At 42.4% G+C, this 12773-nt stretch overlaps 1 protein-coding gene across 2 annotated transcripts; it reads right to left on the minus strand.

The window, feature by feature from the left end:
• Positions 1-635: 635 nt before the first annotated feature.
• PLEKHB2 (pleckstrin homology domain containing B2) lies at positions 636-10529 on the minus strand. 2 transcript variants are annotated; one of them, XM_009990687.2, is made up of 8 exons: positions 10485-10529; positions 9718-9870; positions 8842-8944; positions 7911-7950; positions 5349-5444; positions 4245-4253; positions 4009-4123; positions 636-1713 (listed from the first exon to the last, which is right to left on the minus strand). In XM_009990687.2, the coding sequence occupies exons 1-8, from the start codon at positions 10519-10521 to the stop codon at positions 1577-1579; spliced, it is 690 nt and encodes a 229-aa protein (XP_009988989.1). In that variant the 5' UTR covers positions 10522-10529; the 3' UTR covers positions 636-1576. The 2 variants fall into 2 exon arrangements, with proteins under 2 accessions (XP_009988989.1, XP_009988997.1); XM_009990695.2 differs by lacking the exon at positions 4245-4253 and having other exon boundaries at positions 5355-5444.
• Positions 10530-12773: the final 2244 nt, after the last annotated feature.

Here is a 12773-nt window from a genome sequence, read left to right on the forward strand (position 1 = left end):
TCTAAATTTATATGGGTGCAAGTTCTCATCTATTTTCATCTTTCCTGACATACCTGAAACCTGATGAACCTTAAGGAAATTAACCTACTTCTGAACAAAAGCATAAGAAAGACTTAACATATTAAGTATGAATACAAGAAGCTGGAAGTGGAAGTATAAAAATAAGTCCTCTATTTACTCTAAAGACCTCAACTTAGGCACCCTGCCTCTTTTACCTGAATAAGAAAGCACGTGCATTTCTGCAGAGCTTTCTTTCCCCTGCCAAGCACAGCTCAGCATGGATTATAACAGGATAAGGTAACAGCCACACAACACTCATAACAGCTGCACTCCAGGTTACAGTCCGTAGCACAGCAGCCTGCAGGAGCACACTGTGTAAGGAACAAGACATACAAGCAAAGCCAGCTAGGTTTCTTGGAGTGTTTTCCTTAACCAGTCATGGAGGGAAGAAGAGACCTGCTGAATGTGAGGGGAAAAGCATACGTAGAACAAACCCAGGCTCAGCTGTGCTCAAAACTAGTTGCAAATAATGAACCTGGTTCAGGAAACCTTGGAGGCTGAGGCAGATGTTCTATCCTAACCATGGCAAGGCAGATGGTATCAAAAGTGCCTGTGTGCAAGGTCTGCTTGTGCTGTTTGTCTCTCCCCTCTTGGCTATCGCTGCCTGAGGGGTTCTGGTAGGCCCAACAGGGCAAGGGTTGTTCAAGCTAGTTCTCCTCCTGCAGACTCTGCAAAGCGATAGCAGTAAAGAGCAGAGACACCAGACAATGGCCTCTTCCTCAGCAATGCAGCTGGTACAGTGTCTGAGGCAACTGTTCTACAGACAAGGAAGACCACTCGCAAAGTTAAGGATCTATTATTTCCATCTGACCAGAGAAGAGTAATTCAGGATAAAGAGGGAGGTGGAACAACAAACATTGGTCTTCCTTGTCGCTGGTCATTCACATTTCTGGGAGAATAAAGAACTGAGGAGTGCTGCTGGTTCTTAGCAGTTTGCTTATACATTCTCAAAGACAATTTCACCTGGATATTGTGAGAGACACGTACAGGACTCCATCTAAGAAAATGCACTACCATCTGCAGGCAAGTTTGAAAACAAAAATTCTTAGCATGGCAGACTACCTAATGCCAAGGAGTTTCTGCTGAACTGTTTGTTTGTCCAGGGAATGTTTAGAAGACAAATATACTAATGCAGGGATCCAGTAAACCTCCTATTTGGACCAGATTTTAGACCCCCAAAAAATCCAATTTTTGTACGGTGTTTGCAATAGCAGTCTGTTCATAAAGCTAGTGACTGCTACCATGTTACATTGGTGCTCGTCTTGATCGTCTCGAGTACAAATTCTGATAACTCCGAACATCACAACAGAATTCAAAAGCAGCAGGTGCCATCTCGAACCACTTAACTAAATGGTGCCTTTAAACTCTCCTTAGGACAGTTAAGAATCAGTTATTAAGATGTCACTACTGAAAAATAACTATTGCATTTCTTAAAATTTAACAGTAAACAACATTGCCAATATATTATTGCACACAATAAAGGTTTTTGGAACTACAAAGATAAGGAACGGGTAATCTAGAAAACCCAGAATAATGATCCCAGAGCCATTCCAGTCGCTGCTCCAGCAAGCATGCCCAGTGCAAGATCTCCATCGCTGTCACGGTAACGCTCTCGAATGATGACGTGGTTTGCAGGAGGTTGGCCGTAAGGTCCTAGGTAATAACAGATTGTTAGGAGGAGTGCAAAAGAAATGTCTATCTTAATGCTATGCATTGCGATTTCAAAACATGACCATTCTTTCATCCTCTTCCTTCCTTTGACCACTTACATGATGTCAGCTACAAAGGTAGAACACATCACAAATGTAAAACTGAACATTGCTCTGCGTTTATACTGGCAAAGAACCAATGAATTACATGTAGCATTCTGTCAAACACTTACTGGATTTAATGCAAGAAATGGGCCTAAAAATTCATTCAAAAATTGACAAAACAAGTGGTCCTAAGCAGCATTCACTCTCCACCCTTCCTGGGTGGTGAATGGCAGAGGCAGGGCCCTGGAGTTAAGGCAAATAGTGTAGCTCCCCCCAGAAAATCTTTGGCTCTTAAGCCAGTGTCAGAAACTGTGTATCAGTTATTTACTCTACAATTACTGCCTACTACTCAGTTCAGTCTTCACATCCTGGATGACCTGTTGCATGGTGACAGGTGCTACGTTTCTTTTCAGATGAAGATTGGCCCAGCAGTAAGGAATTAATCATAGAATCATAGAATGGTTAGGGTTGGAAGGGACCTTAAAGATCATCTAGTTCCAACCCCCCTGCCATGGGCAGAGAAATCCTCCACTACACCAGGTTGTCCAAAGCCTCAAGACTATTAACGTAAGACTCAAGAAACCATCAATTGACCTTGCTCTGCAACAGATCTGTACAAGCTCCACCTGTCATGTTTTGTGGCTGAGCACCTACCTGCAAAGCAAACATAATAGTATTGCTTTCCCTTCCAGACATTTCAGGAAGAGTAAGCATTCTTGAAGATATTGCAACGTTTTTTGTAATGGGTACTGAAGTAATCCAGCTAATACAACTGGAAAAGGCTCTCACTGACTCTGAATGATGCACGACTGGCAACCTCACGAGAGGGATTACGTCAATTCAGAGAATGAGCAATGAAGCCAAATGTACCAGGGGCTAAGTTAGTTGCTAGGGGTGAACTTGACCCCTAGGATTTAGTTGCAGTAGCCCTAGTGAAGGAAAACATCAAGGCTTGGTTACTATGCTCAACCTATAACTAGAATCTTAACACATGGGATTTGCAAACTGTTCAGGAGAGTTACTGTTTGATGCTGCGTTTTTATCATGCGGGTTTCTGAGGCTTGATTTCCAAGGCCTGCTGGTAGTTTTAAGAATAGCTCTTGGGCCTTTCAACAAGCTGCTGCTTTTCAGCTGCTCTGAACCAACCAAACCCACCTTCCTCTATGTTTGTATATGTGTGATCCGTATCTTAGGACTTCAACAAGCTGCTGCTTTTCAGCTGCTCTGAACCAACCAAACCCACCTTCCTCTATGTTTGTATATGTGTGATCCGTATCTTAGGACTTCACTAGCTTAGACAAGGAAAGCTTTAAAAGCTTTAGGCTGATGCACCTCCCTTGTAACAAAAAATGGAAAAGGCAAATGAAATAACTTGACAAATGTCAAATGAAAAAAAAAAATCTCCCTCAAAACTGAAAAAAAGTTCTGAATAGAGATTCTTGTTTGCAGGGCCAGATCATTAACAATTAGTAAGTTAAACCTTCTGTTTTATATTAGCCATACTACTCTAAATCCCCAATTCTGTAGGATTGGGGCTCTCTATGCAAAGCTAATCCTAAAGGTGACTAAGCTTAAAAGCACACCCTAAAAATTTTAGTCTCTTTTCTCTTTTATTGGGATTGAAAGCTATACAAACCTGAACAGAGCACTAGAAGACTTCACAAGGCTGAATGTACTGCCTTACAGCAATTCCAGCATACAGGGGAGGAACCAGTTACTACCATGCTTTGGGAGTGAATTTACCTTTGAAACTTGCATTTAATTCTGAGGTCATAGATGAAAATCAGTGTTGAAATAATTAAGCCAGATGTAAGAGCAACAGATAAACCAAAAGCTCCATCGATGCCCAATGCGGAGTACTGAATCAATGTTGTTCTGGCTCTTCTATCTTCCCTTAGAAAACATGCTGCCTACTGTAGTTAGTTCTGTGTGCTTCAGAAAGAGTTTATGAAGTAATTCAAATATGTTGGGATCACACTGGGAAGGTTAAATCGCTTAACACAAATTTCACTGCACTCGCTTTGTTGTGAAAGGGTAAGGAGACTTGTTTCCAGTTACAAGCCAGGTTTTTTCTGTCACTCTGTTGTGCAGGAGTGGTGGGTGGTAAAGGATGGTGATTAATAGAATTAAAGCCAGAAAGACTGACTCAAATAGCTTCTGTAGGTAGGTGAAGGATATGGCTGATACTGATTACCTTGGTATGGATATTGATAGGGAACAGCATAAGCTTGTCCGTTGGAGGCGTAGAAGACTTGAGGACGGGGAGGGGGATACGCACCGTTGTACTGATCGTAGCCATAGCCATAAACCTGGTGAAATTAAAAACGTCTGTGACAAGAGGATTCTTGCTACGTATCCGATGATGCGCTTTGTTCAACTCTCCCTCATTTCAAATGCAGTTAACGTTTCACTAAAATATCCAGTTTGTACTGATATGGTCTATCTACTCCCCGGAAAGGATTTAGAACAGCTGCTTGACAAAACAAGTGGTCCTAAGCAGCATTCACTCTCCACCCTTCCTGGATGGTGAATGGCAGAGGCAGGGCTTAGATCATCAGGCAGAGCCAGAGCAGCCTTACCAGCTTCTCCTCTCTGCCCTCATGCCAACAACAGCTCTCTGGAGAGCTCAGAAGTGCCAGGTAGGCAGCAGCTGATCCCAAGAAACTCCAACCAACTTTCCTCTAGCACGCAGCAAGTAAATGTCAGATTGAGGACAAATACTCTGTAGCCATGTGTTTTGAAAGCAATTTTGTTCTCCAAAAGAGGCGGCCCACTGCTAGCCCCAATATAGCTCCCAGTACCACCTCTAGTTCTTATCAGCTATTTCCAACAGCAAGGGGCTGACGCAGAGCACCTATAGTGCAACAAGTAATGCTACTCCAAACAATCCCTTTGTGTATCACTGCACAGGAGTCAGAACATCCAGAAATCCCCAGTGTATACTGGTTCAGCCCCAATGCTGATCCTTCACTGCAAAAGAACTGTGCATCCAGGAGCTAGAGTTATTGTGTTGCTATGACATCCTGGATACAATAAAATCCTTATGTGTGAAATGTGACAGCTCCAGTCATTAAATCCTATTTTTAAAACTCCAGATTTTATATCCTTCCAGTGCTTACACAATGTGAAAGCATAGTCACACCTCCTTATGTTAAAAGCTGCATGGCCAATATTTTTCAAGATCAGACAAATTAACTTCTGCCCTGTCTTTAAGAAGCTTTATTTTCCAAGTTAGCTGAGCAGCCATCCCTTTATAAACTTCCTAACCAAATCTGCCTCATCCCTTTCAAAGGAAATCCATCTCAAACAGGAGTTAAAATAGATTGACAGAATCACAGAATCACACAGAATCACAGAATGTTAGGGATTGGAAGGGACCTCAAAGGATTGCTAGTGCCTTAACTCTCACTCTCCTTTTGTACAAACCTTAAAGTTGCATCTGACTGTGAAGCACAGTGCTTTGGGAGTACAGTCTGGGTGCTTGGGTGGGAAGGATGGCTGCTGCTGCATCCTTTAATGCTTCCCGACTGCAACTCTTACCTCAGGCGATGGTGTGGCATAAGCTGTGTAGGGAGGAGGGGCTGAGGAAATGGCTGTCTCATCATACATCACGTCAGATCCCACGTAGCCCTAAACACCACGGAAGGTAGCAGTTATCACCTTTTCCTACAGACAGCCAGTTAGAGTAGCGCAGGGATTAAAACTTAATGACCTCAAAGAAAGAGTAACCTTTAGATGTGCTGCATGTTAAGAAAGCACTGAGTACCTTATAAAGTGCTGCAAAAAGAAATTACTTGGAAGGCAGACCTGGGAGAACACAAATGCCTGATCAACCTCTGGAAGGAGCCACAGAACTTCTTACCTGCATGTGTGTGCACACACACGCGCATACGTGTGCACGCAAGCACACTGACTCCTTCCCTCATTTCATAGCCTCAGTTTTAGAAACTACCCTTTTGTTCATCCTCCATTTTCAGATAAAAAAGTCTTCACGACTAAGCTAGCTGCTTCCTGGCAACCTAGAGTGGTATCACCAAGTTGTGCTAGAGCAGAAAGAGGAAACACAATAGCCAAAAGTGGCACCTGAGTATTTTAGCAGAACTGTCACAGTTCTTAGCTAACTCTCACTTTCTGGCTGTGAGGAGACTTAAAAAAAAAAAAAAAAATCCAGAAAGAGAGGTTTAAATGTAGAGATTTGAGGGGCTTGGCTGGTTTTAGGGAATTACTTTGCAAATGCCACCTAAAATTCTAGTCCTTTTTGAAGGCAGCCAGGAGGCAAAGGTGATAACTTACTTGAATCCATCTACAAGGAGCTCTGAAAGATAATTAGGATTTGTTACAGTAGCCTTGTATTCCTGCTCCGAATATCAGAAATCTACAGTGATGCTCTTAGGCAGTGCCCTATGCCCAGAAAAAACAAACAAACAAACAAAAAAAAACGCTCCCCTTTTTTAATTTACAAGTGAATGCTTTAATAGTTCAAAACAGAATGTTCCTATTGTCTCTTGTACCTGGACTGCAGAAAGACTTTTGAGGGCATACTATGGCCATATCCCAGGTCAAACTTGTGGTGGAGATTCTAAGGATTGCTTGAAACACACTGTTGAAAGTATTATATGAAGAGGCAGGTATTTCCACCACCTGAGAAAAAGTCAGGCAAATGCTCACATCTTAGCAGTAAAAGTACTCTGTCCTGCTCCAGGGAACTCTGTACAGGCACGTGACACAAGCCTGCAAATGTCTGTAAATGACATAGTCCTCAAAGCCAGGGTGATCATCCTGCTATTCCAGTAAAGTTATGAGGCACTGCTGGATGCTCAGTATTTTTGAAAGCTGTGTCAGACACCTACAGATGGACTCAAACCTAGTTACCCAGTTAGTTCAAGTCCTTGCTGGAGACCTTTAATAGCTTTGGGAAGCACTAATTTATGATACTACTTGTGCAGAGAGCTGCCTGTCCTGTTTTCAGTAGCAGGGTCTGCCTTGGCTGACAAAGGCGATGCACTGGCAAGTTCTGAAAGCCCTCTAGCAGGGCTGGCAGCTGAGTGTCAGACATGGAAAGCAGCAGCTCCTGACTCCTGAAACCAGGAGTCACCGTCTCACACATAAGCAAGATAAAGCCCCTAAAACTAGAGCAGACAAACCACAAGTGTTGTGTCCTCTGTGTGAGGACAATTCCTTCACTTCTCATTTAACACCATGAAGCAGCATAGCACGGCTGCGGTCAGACACGATCGTGTCCAGGGTAGTTTTGCTATGACAAGTGTTTGCTTTGGGTATGTACAGATCTGAGTTATACCATATGACAGATGCCTCAGTACAGTGGCAATGTTAATGTGACCTATCAAAGCTTCTACAAAACCCAGCTTTTCCCCATGAAACAGAAACATCTCAGGTTGGTTCAGTCTAGCCATCTAAGGAGAGCTAGCGCAGAAGAGTACTCTGGAAGGCGGTCTGGAGGAAAAAACAAATTAACTACAAGTGGATGAATGTGGTTCCCCAAAGATACAGTTCTCCAAGGCTCACAGGGAGGCTTTTTTGATTCCTGACCTCTTCTCTCTCCTCAGCTAGCATGACGATGCAGAGGTAATATACTCCTCGGCATGCCTGCACTCCACTCCAAGCACCTCTTGCTCCTCCCCTAGTCTCCACCAAGAAGCATCCCACAATGTAATGGATGTACATAAACCACTTCTTTGCAGTAAGCTTCCTTTAGCACTCCACCTGGTAGGCAACACACACTAGGAGTGCAAAGTGCACTTGTACTGGTTGCAGATTTACTTTTTGCCCACAGCCTCAATGCCCACTTCCCTTACAGACCAGCTTCCCATTCACTTCCACTCAGAGAAATCATTCCCTGAAATCATTCACTTCCACCCAGCATGTATTTGCTTGGACTTGGCTGCAAGAATGATACGTGCTTCTGATCCAGAGGATCATTCTTCTCCTCACCCACAAGCCCTCCTGTCATGTTCATGACCCTGTTGTTCTCTAGCAGAGAATGATGGAACATGACTTCAGAAGTAAACTGCTGGACCACACATAATGCTGATGTGCTGCTTCTCTATCAGTACAAAGTCTAGGCAGTACACTTACCGTGTTTGTTCTGGCATCTTGGAGAGCAATTTTCCATGCCCTGCAAAAAAAAAACCCCATTGTTTAGTGGAATATTGATAAAAATTAAGGCCACTTTTTCTCTTTAGGACTATGAAAAACCAAGGTTAGCAACCAGAGGTACTGCAGGAGCAGAGTTTAAGATACTGCATATGTCAAAGCCTAATGATACACTAAAATGAATGCACAAAGGTGTTACATTAAGATTGAGAAATAATTACTTTCTTTGCAGAGCTGAGAAAGAACGAGGAGGAACCACGATAAGGAACAGATGTGGTTTTGAAGGTCCTCGCTGCAAGCACAACAGCCAGGTAATATGCAGCCATGCTCGGGATAAGGAAATAGGAAAAGACGCACCAGGGAAGTTGTATCTCCTGTCTGAACAGTTGCATCTATGCTGACTAGAAGGTGTAGATCTTGAGCTATTATAGTTTGAACTGAAGGTACATATACTTCACACAGATACTCCCATGCCATATGGCTGGGAGCATGCTCGCTGCACCACGTGTATTTGGCAAACACCAATGATAGAAGTTATCTGACTATACATAGCCAAGGTCTGTTGAGAGTTCACAGTAATGGAGTATTATTCCTTTCACTCCTGATTAGGATGTCCTTGGGCTATGCAGGGTCATGTACTACTTGAAGAACGGGAAAGAGAAAAAAATTCTGTTCAGCAAGTCTTGCATTAATCATATTATGGTGTTTTCAGTGACTTCACTTGCAGTTAGTTTGCATGAGCTAGACAACTTCTTATAAGAGATCTGTATTTTTTGTCACTGAAAGCCTGCTTGAAAACTTTCTTGAAACGTGTCTCTGAAAGTCCGAAGAAAGGAAAATATTTAGGGAGAGAGAGAAAAAGAAAGATAAAAAAAGAAGAGGCAGCAAAAATAACATTCTCTGACAGACTTACAGGCAGTCATCTGCACTCTCTGCACAGAGGTTGACTGTCTTCCCATCACGGCAAACAATCTGCAGTAAACAGTCTCTCTGCTTCCCCTCTGGAGGCTGGAAATCTGAGTAAGAAAAAAGACGAGTTATGAAATATCTGTAACCAGAGTTTCATGATCACATTTACAAAATGTGATCAGGGAGAGAGTTTATGCAAAAGTCTGGACAGAATAAACTAGGGCCAGTTGCAGCTGCTTTCCATGGTATCAGAACAAATTCCAGAAGGAAATAACCTATCCTTGCTCTTTAGAGTGTCTTGAAAGTAAGTAGCTCTGAACATAGTTCCTCAGAAATGCAAGTGTCTTACAGAACCAATCCATACTTAGCAATAAGTACTCTCCAACACTTGTGTCCTTCACTTGTGTCAGCATCAAGTGAGTACGAACAAATGCTAGAAGTGAATTTAGTAATACTTGACAAAAATCTGCTGAGGTTTCCCATTTCTATTTCTGCCTCTCACTCCAGCCAGCACTATAATTACACCAGTAACACTCTGTAATCAGACACACCAGTCTGCTGTGAACATCCTATTCACACCTGCCACCTGCACGTATGGTACAGTGTCCTCACTGAGTTGCAAAAGGAAGCATCAAACCCCAACCTAACCTGTTAGATGGTGGTACCATGCCCTGGGTATCTATATGGGAATTTAGTGGTTGATAGGTTGGGGTTTCTAGAGGAGAGCGGGATGGGGGTGGTGGGTTTCTTTAACAACAATGAAGTTGCACACTTCTTGGACATGTTTACTTCTGCAGTAGTGTTGTAAGTGGTATGCTGGGCAGGCACTGAGGTTGTAAAGAATCTCTGATTACACAAACCATGAAGGTTTCATTATCACCTCGACATTCGTTCCCCACTCTGAGGTTGATGCAATGGATTCGCATGTGGATTTTATCTTCTATATCATGGCGATTTTGATCATCGTAGAATATTAAGCGGCCATCAGACCACAGGTCAAACCAGTTCTTCTTCCAACGCCGTAAAATAGTACCTTTAAAAATCAGACAGACACTTTTGAGGGCACATATTGAGAAGTATGTGTGTCCTAGAGCTAATACAAAATAAACCAAGAAAGCCTTCATAGTTGCCCCAGACATTCTGAGGAGCAAAGCAAATCCTGTACTACAACATGCCCACTTCAGAACATTACAGAATTGGGTTCCATATTTTATCTAGTTCTCAGTCACAACCGAGTTTATTTTAAGTGCACAACTGGCGCTTTAGTTCTAACTTGCTGCAAGAACAAGCAGAGGGCATGACTAATTGAAGACATTAAGTTAAGGTGTCAGGTGAAGTTTCCAAGTCTCCACTTATACAGCACTAATTACAGAGCAGCATCTGAAGCTGAATGCCAGTCAGACACCTCAGATACGGAATATCCTGTTTCTCACAGGTATACCCAAAAGGTCACATAGAAATTCTGTCATGACAGGTCATTTTGTGAAGAGTCCTAAGGGTATAAAAAAACCACAAACAACAAAAAAACAACTCGCAGAGCTAGAGACTCGTTTTAAGACAGACCTGGGAATTACTAAGTTGCTCTGATGTTTTCTGAAGAAGTTAGACACAGTGGGGAGAAAAGGAGGTAAAAGGCCCATGACTTACTTTGCCGGAGCAGCCATCCGCTCTTCACAAATGCCATTGTTGCTTGATCTAGTGGATGGAAGAGGAAGGTGAGGGGGACAAAAGCAGTCTTCAGTACTTCACAATAATACGTTGGAAAGAGGCATCTCAAGGTGCCTCTTTTATCATACATTATAGCTCCATGTACCCAGCTAGTATTGCAGAGAGACACCGAAGATCTCAGCTGAAGATACTCAGTAAGGCACAACTAGTATTCTAGGACTTAACAAATGGCACAAATGTGCAACTGTAGCAATCCAACATGACTATGAGACCACTTTTAACTGGAAAGCGCACAAGCTTACAGCTACCACTCATGCAACACAGGGAAAAGACAGACTGGAGTGACTGCTTCCTGACTCACCACAAGTTCCTTTCAAAGTTGTTCTCCGCAGTCTCAAGTCACTAAGCAGCCTCACTTCTTCCCTACCTCCCTTTTTCTGTACTTCCTCTTCTGTGTTTTTCATTTACTGGCTCAAAGTTCAGCCAAAACAAAAGCTGAAACAGTTTAATCTTAAACAGGAAGGAGAAGGCTGTTTTTATGACTTGTATTTCTTCCAAATCGTCACTAGCTCCCTCCAAGATGAACTGAAATAAGGAAAAGTTAAGCCCATAAAGCGAGATTCTTGTTTCTCCTCAACTTTTAAATGAAGCTTGAAATGGCATGGGAAGGACCCTGCATTAAATTCAAGTTATCACACATGACATTAAGCACTCGGCCACTGCACTCTGGTTTATGAGCATGCTAAAGAAAAGACATCAAGCACAGGATATATTGGAGGATGAGTTTTTATTTTATAGCATAATTGTGTTCTGCCTGTTGTTCTAAAATGGATTAATAAACACAAAACTATCTGGATGCAATTGAACTAGAAAAGCAAGAACAGAAGCATTTTAAGACTCCCTTGAGAAGGCTGCCTTTTTTAGAAATTATTCGTGGGGCTCTTAAGCCAATGTGAGAGACAGATACTTAAACCTACCAGATAACATTCTACTTGAAGCAGCATAAGAAGAAGAGGGAAAAGATGGCAAAGTAGATTTGATAGACAGAGGAACTCCTCCCAGACAAGGAATGTGTTTAAAGCTGAGCAGAGAGGGATGAAGAGAGTTTTGTTATCTTCTAGTAAAATATAAAGCTAGTAAGCATCCACTGATTTTCTGATAGATGTATACAGGCCATCTATTGGATATTACTTATAGCTGTGTCCTCTTGACAGTACTGGGCAAATACTGTAACACACAAGTAAAGACTATAGCCAGTAAGATTTCATATTGAAGGAATGCCACATCCAGTACAGGCTCGGGTGTGATGGTGAGAAGCACCTGCAGGTAAAGTTTAAATTCAAAGATAAACCTCTTACTCTTGGCCTTTGTACCAGCTCACTGGAAGACAAACATTTAGCTGACAGCCCATTGAAGGGAGTGTCAAACTCCTATCCTGCTTGAATCCTGGTCACCTGATCCTGCTCCAAGGTCTAAGCATGCTGTTGTTACCTGTCTACAGAGAGTGAGCTTCAGAAATAGAGGCTAAATTATTCTTCCAAAGTAACAAAGTGCTAGAAAAGACCTGAGCCTCTTTCTCCCACCACCCCAGCATATGCTCCTCTCCCCCTAGACTCTGTTTACAAGGAAGTAAGTCTTCTTGCTCTTCCTTTTCACAGGAATGGGTCTCTCCAATGGTGCTTCCATGTCTTCTAGTTTTCCCGCTAAGGTGATATCACTGTATGTTTCCAGAGGCCTTTTAATAAGAGCCAATAAAAAACTTGCCTGAACTTCAGTTCTGTTGCAATTGCTAGATTAGGCCGGTGAACGTTGGTTGCTGCCTTTAAACCTACTCTGTTACACAACAGCATAATTAGATTTAACTTAGACATATAAAGGGGAAGAAATGAAGAAGAAAACATTTCTCCTGACAAATTAAGTTTTGTCTGTGATTACAGAATGGCTCACAAACAGTGTCTCACATTACAGAGCATCTCACAGCTATCTAGGGCTACAACAGCAGAATAGGCTTCAGCAGCTGTGCAGCACCTTGCATGTGATCTCAGATGCAACAACTATATTTCTCCAACATAGAATTTAAGTGCCCAAAATTTCATCTCTGGATAGAGAGCAAGGAATCACACAGAACAATCTGTCAGCACTGAAGTAGGAGGTGCAAAAACAATCAGATATTCTTCTCTGGTCCTTTTTAAGCAGCACAAGTGCTCACTTGAAGTCAGTACTTAGAGTCAACCCACATTATGTTTAAAAGAGGATCTGCAGAGCTAG

This window comes from Tauraco erythrolophus, chromosome 11 (assembly GCF_009769465.1).
Source record: "Tauraco erythrolophus isolate bTauEry1 chromosome 11, bTauEry1.pri, whole genome shotgun sequence".
NCBI lineage: Eukaryota > Metazoa > Chordata > Aves > Musophagiformes > Musophagidae > Tauraco > Tauraco erythrolophus.

Bases quoted from the DNA above. Each gene is read 5' to 3' on its own strand.
- PLEKHB2 (XM_009990687.2), bottom strand. From the start codon at position 10,521: ATGGCATTTGTGAAGAGCGGATGGCTGCTCCGGCAAA. The intron at 9,871-10,484 runs GTAAGTCATGGG...TGATTTTTAAAG, and splicing joins CGGATGGCTGCTCCGGCAAA to GTACTATTTTACGGCGTTGG. The intron at 5,445-7,910 runs GTAAGTGTACTG...CGTGGTGTTTAG, and splicing joins AAGATGCCAGAACAAACACG to GGCTACGTGGGATCTGACGT.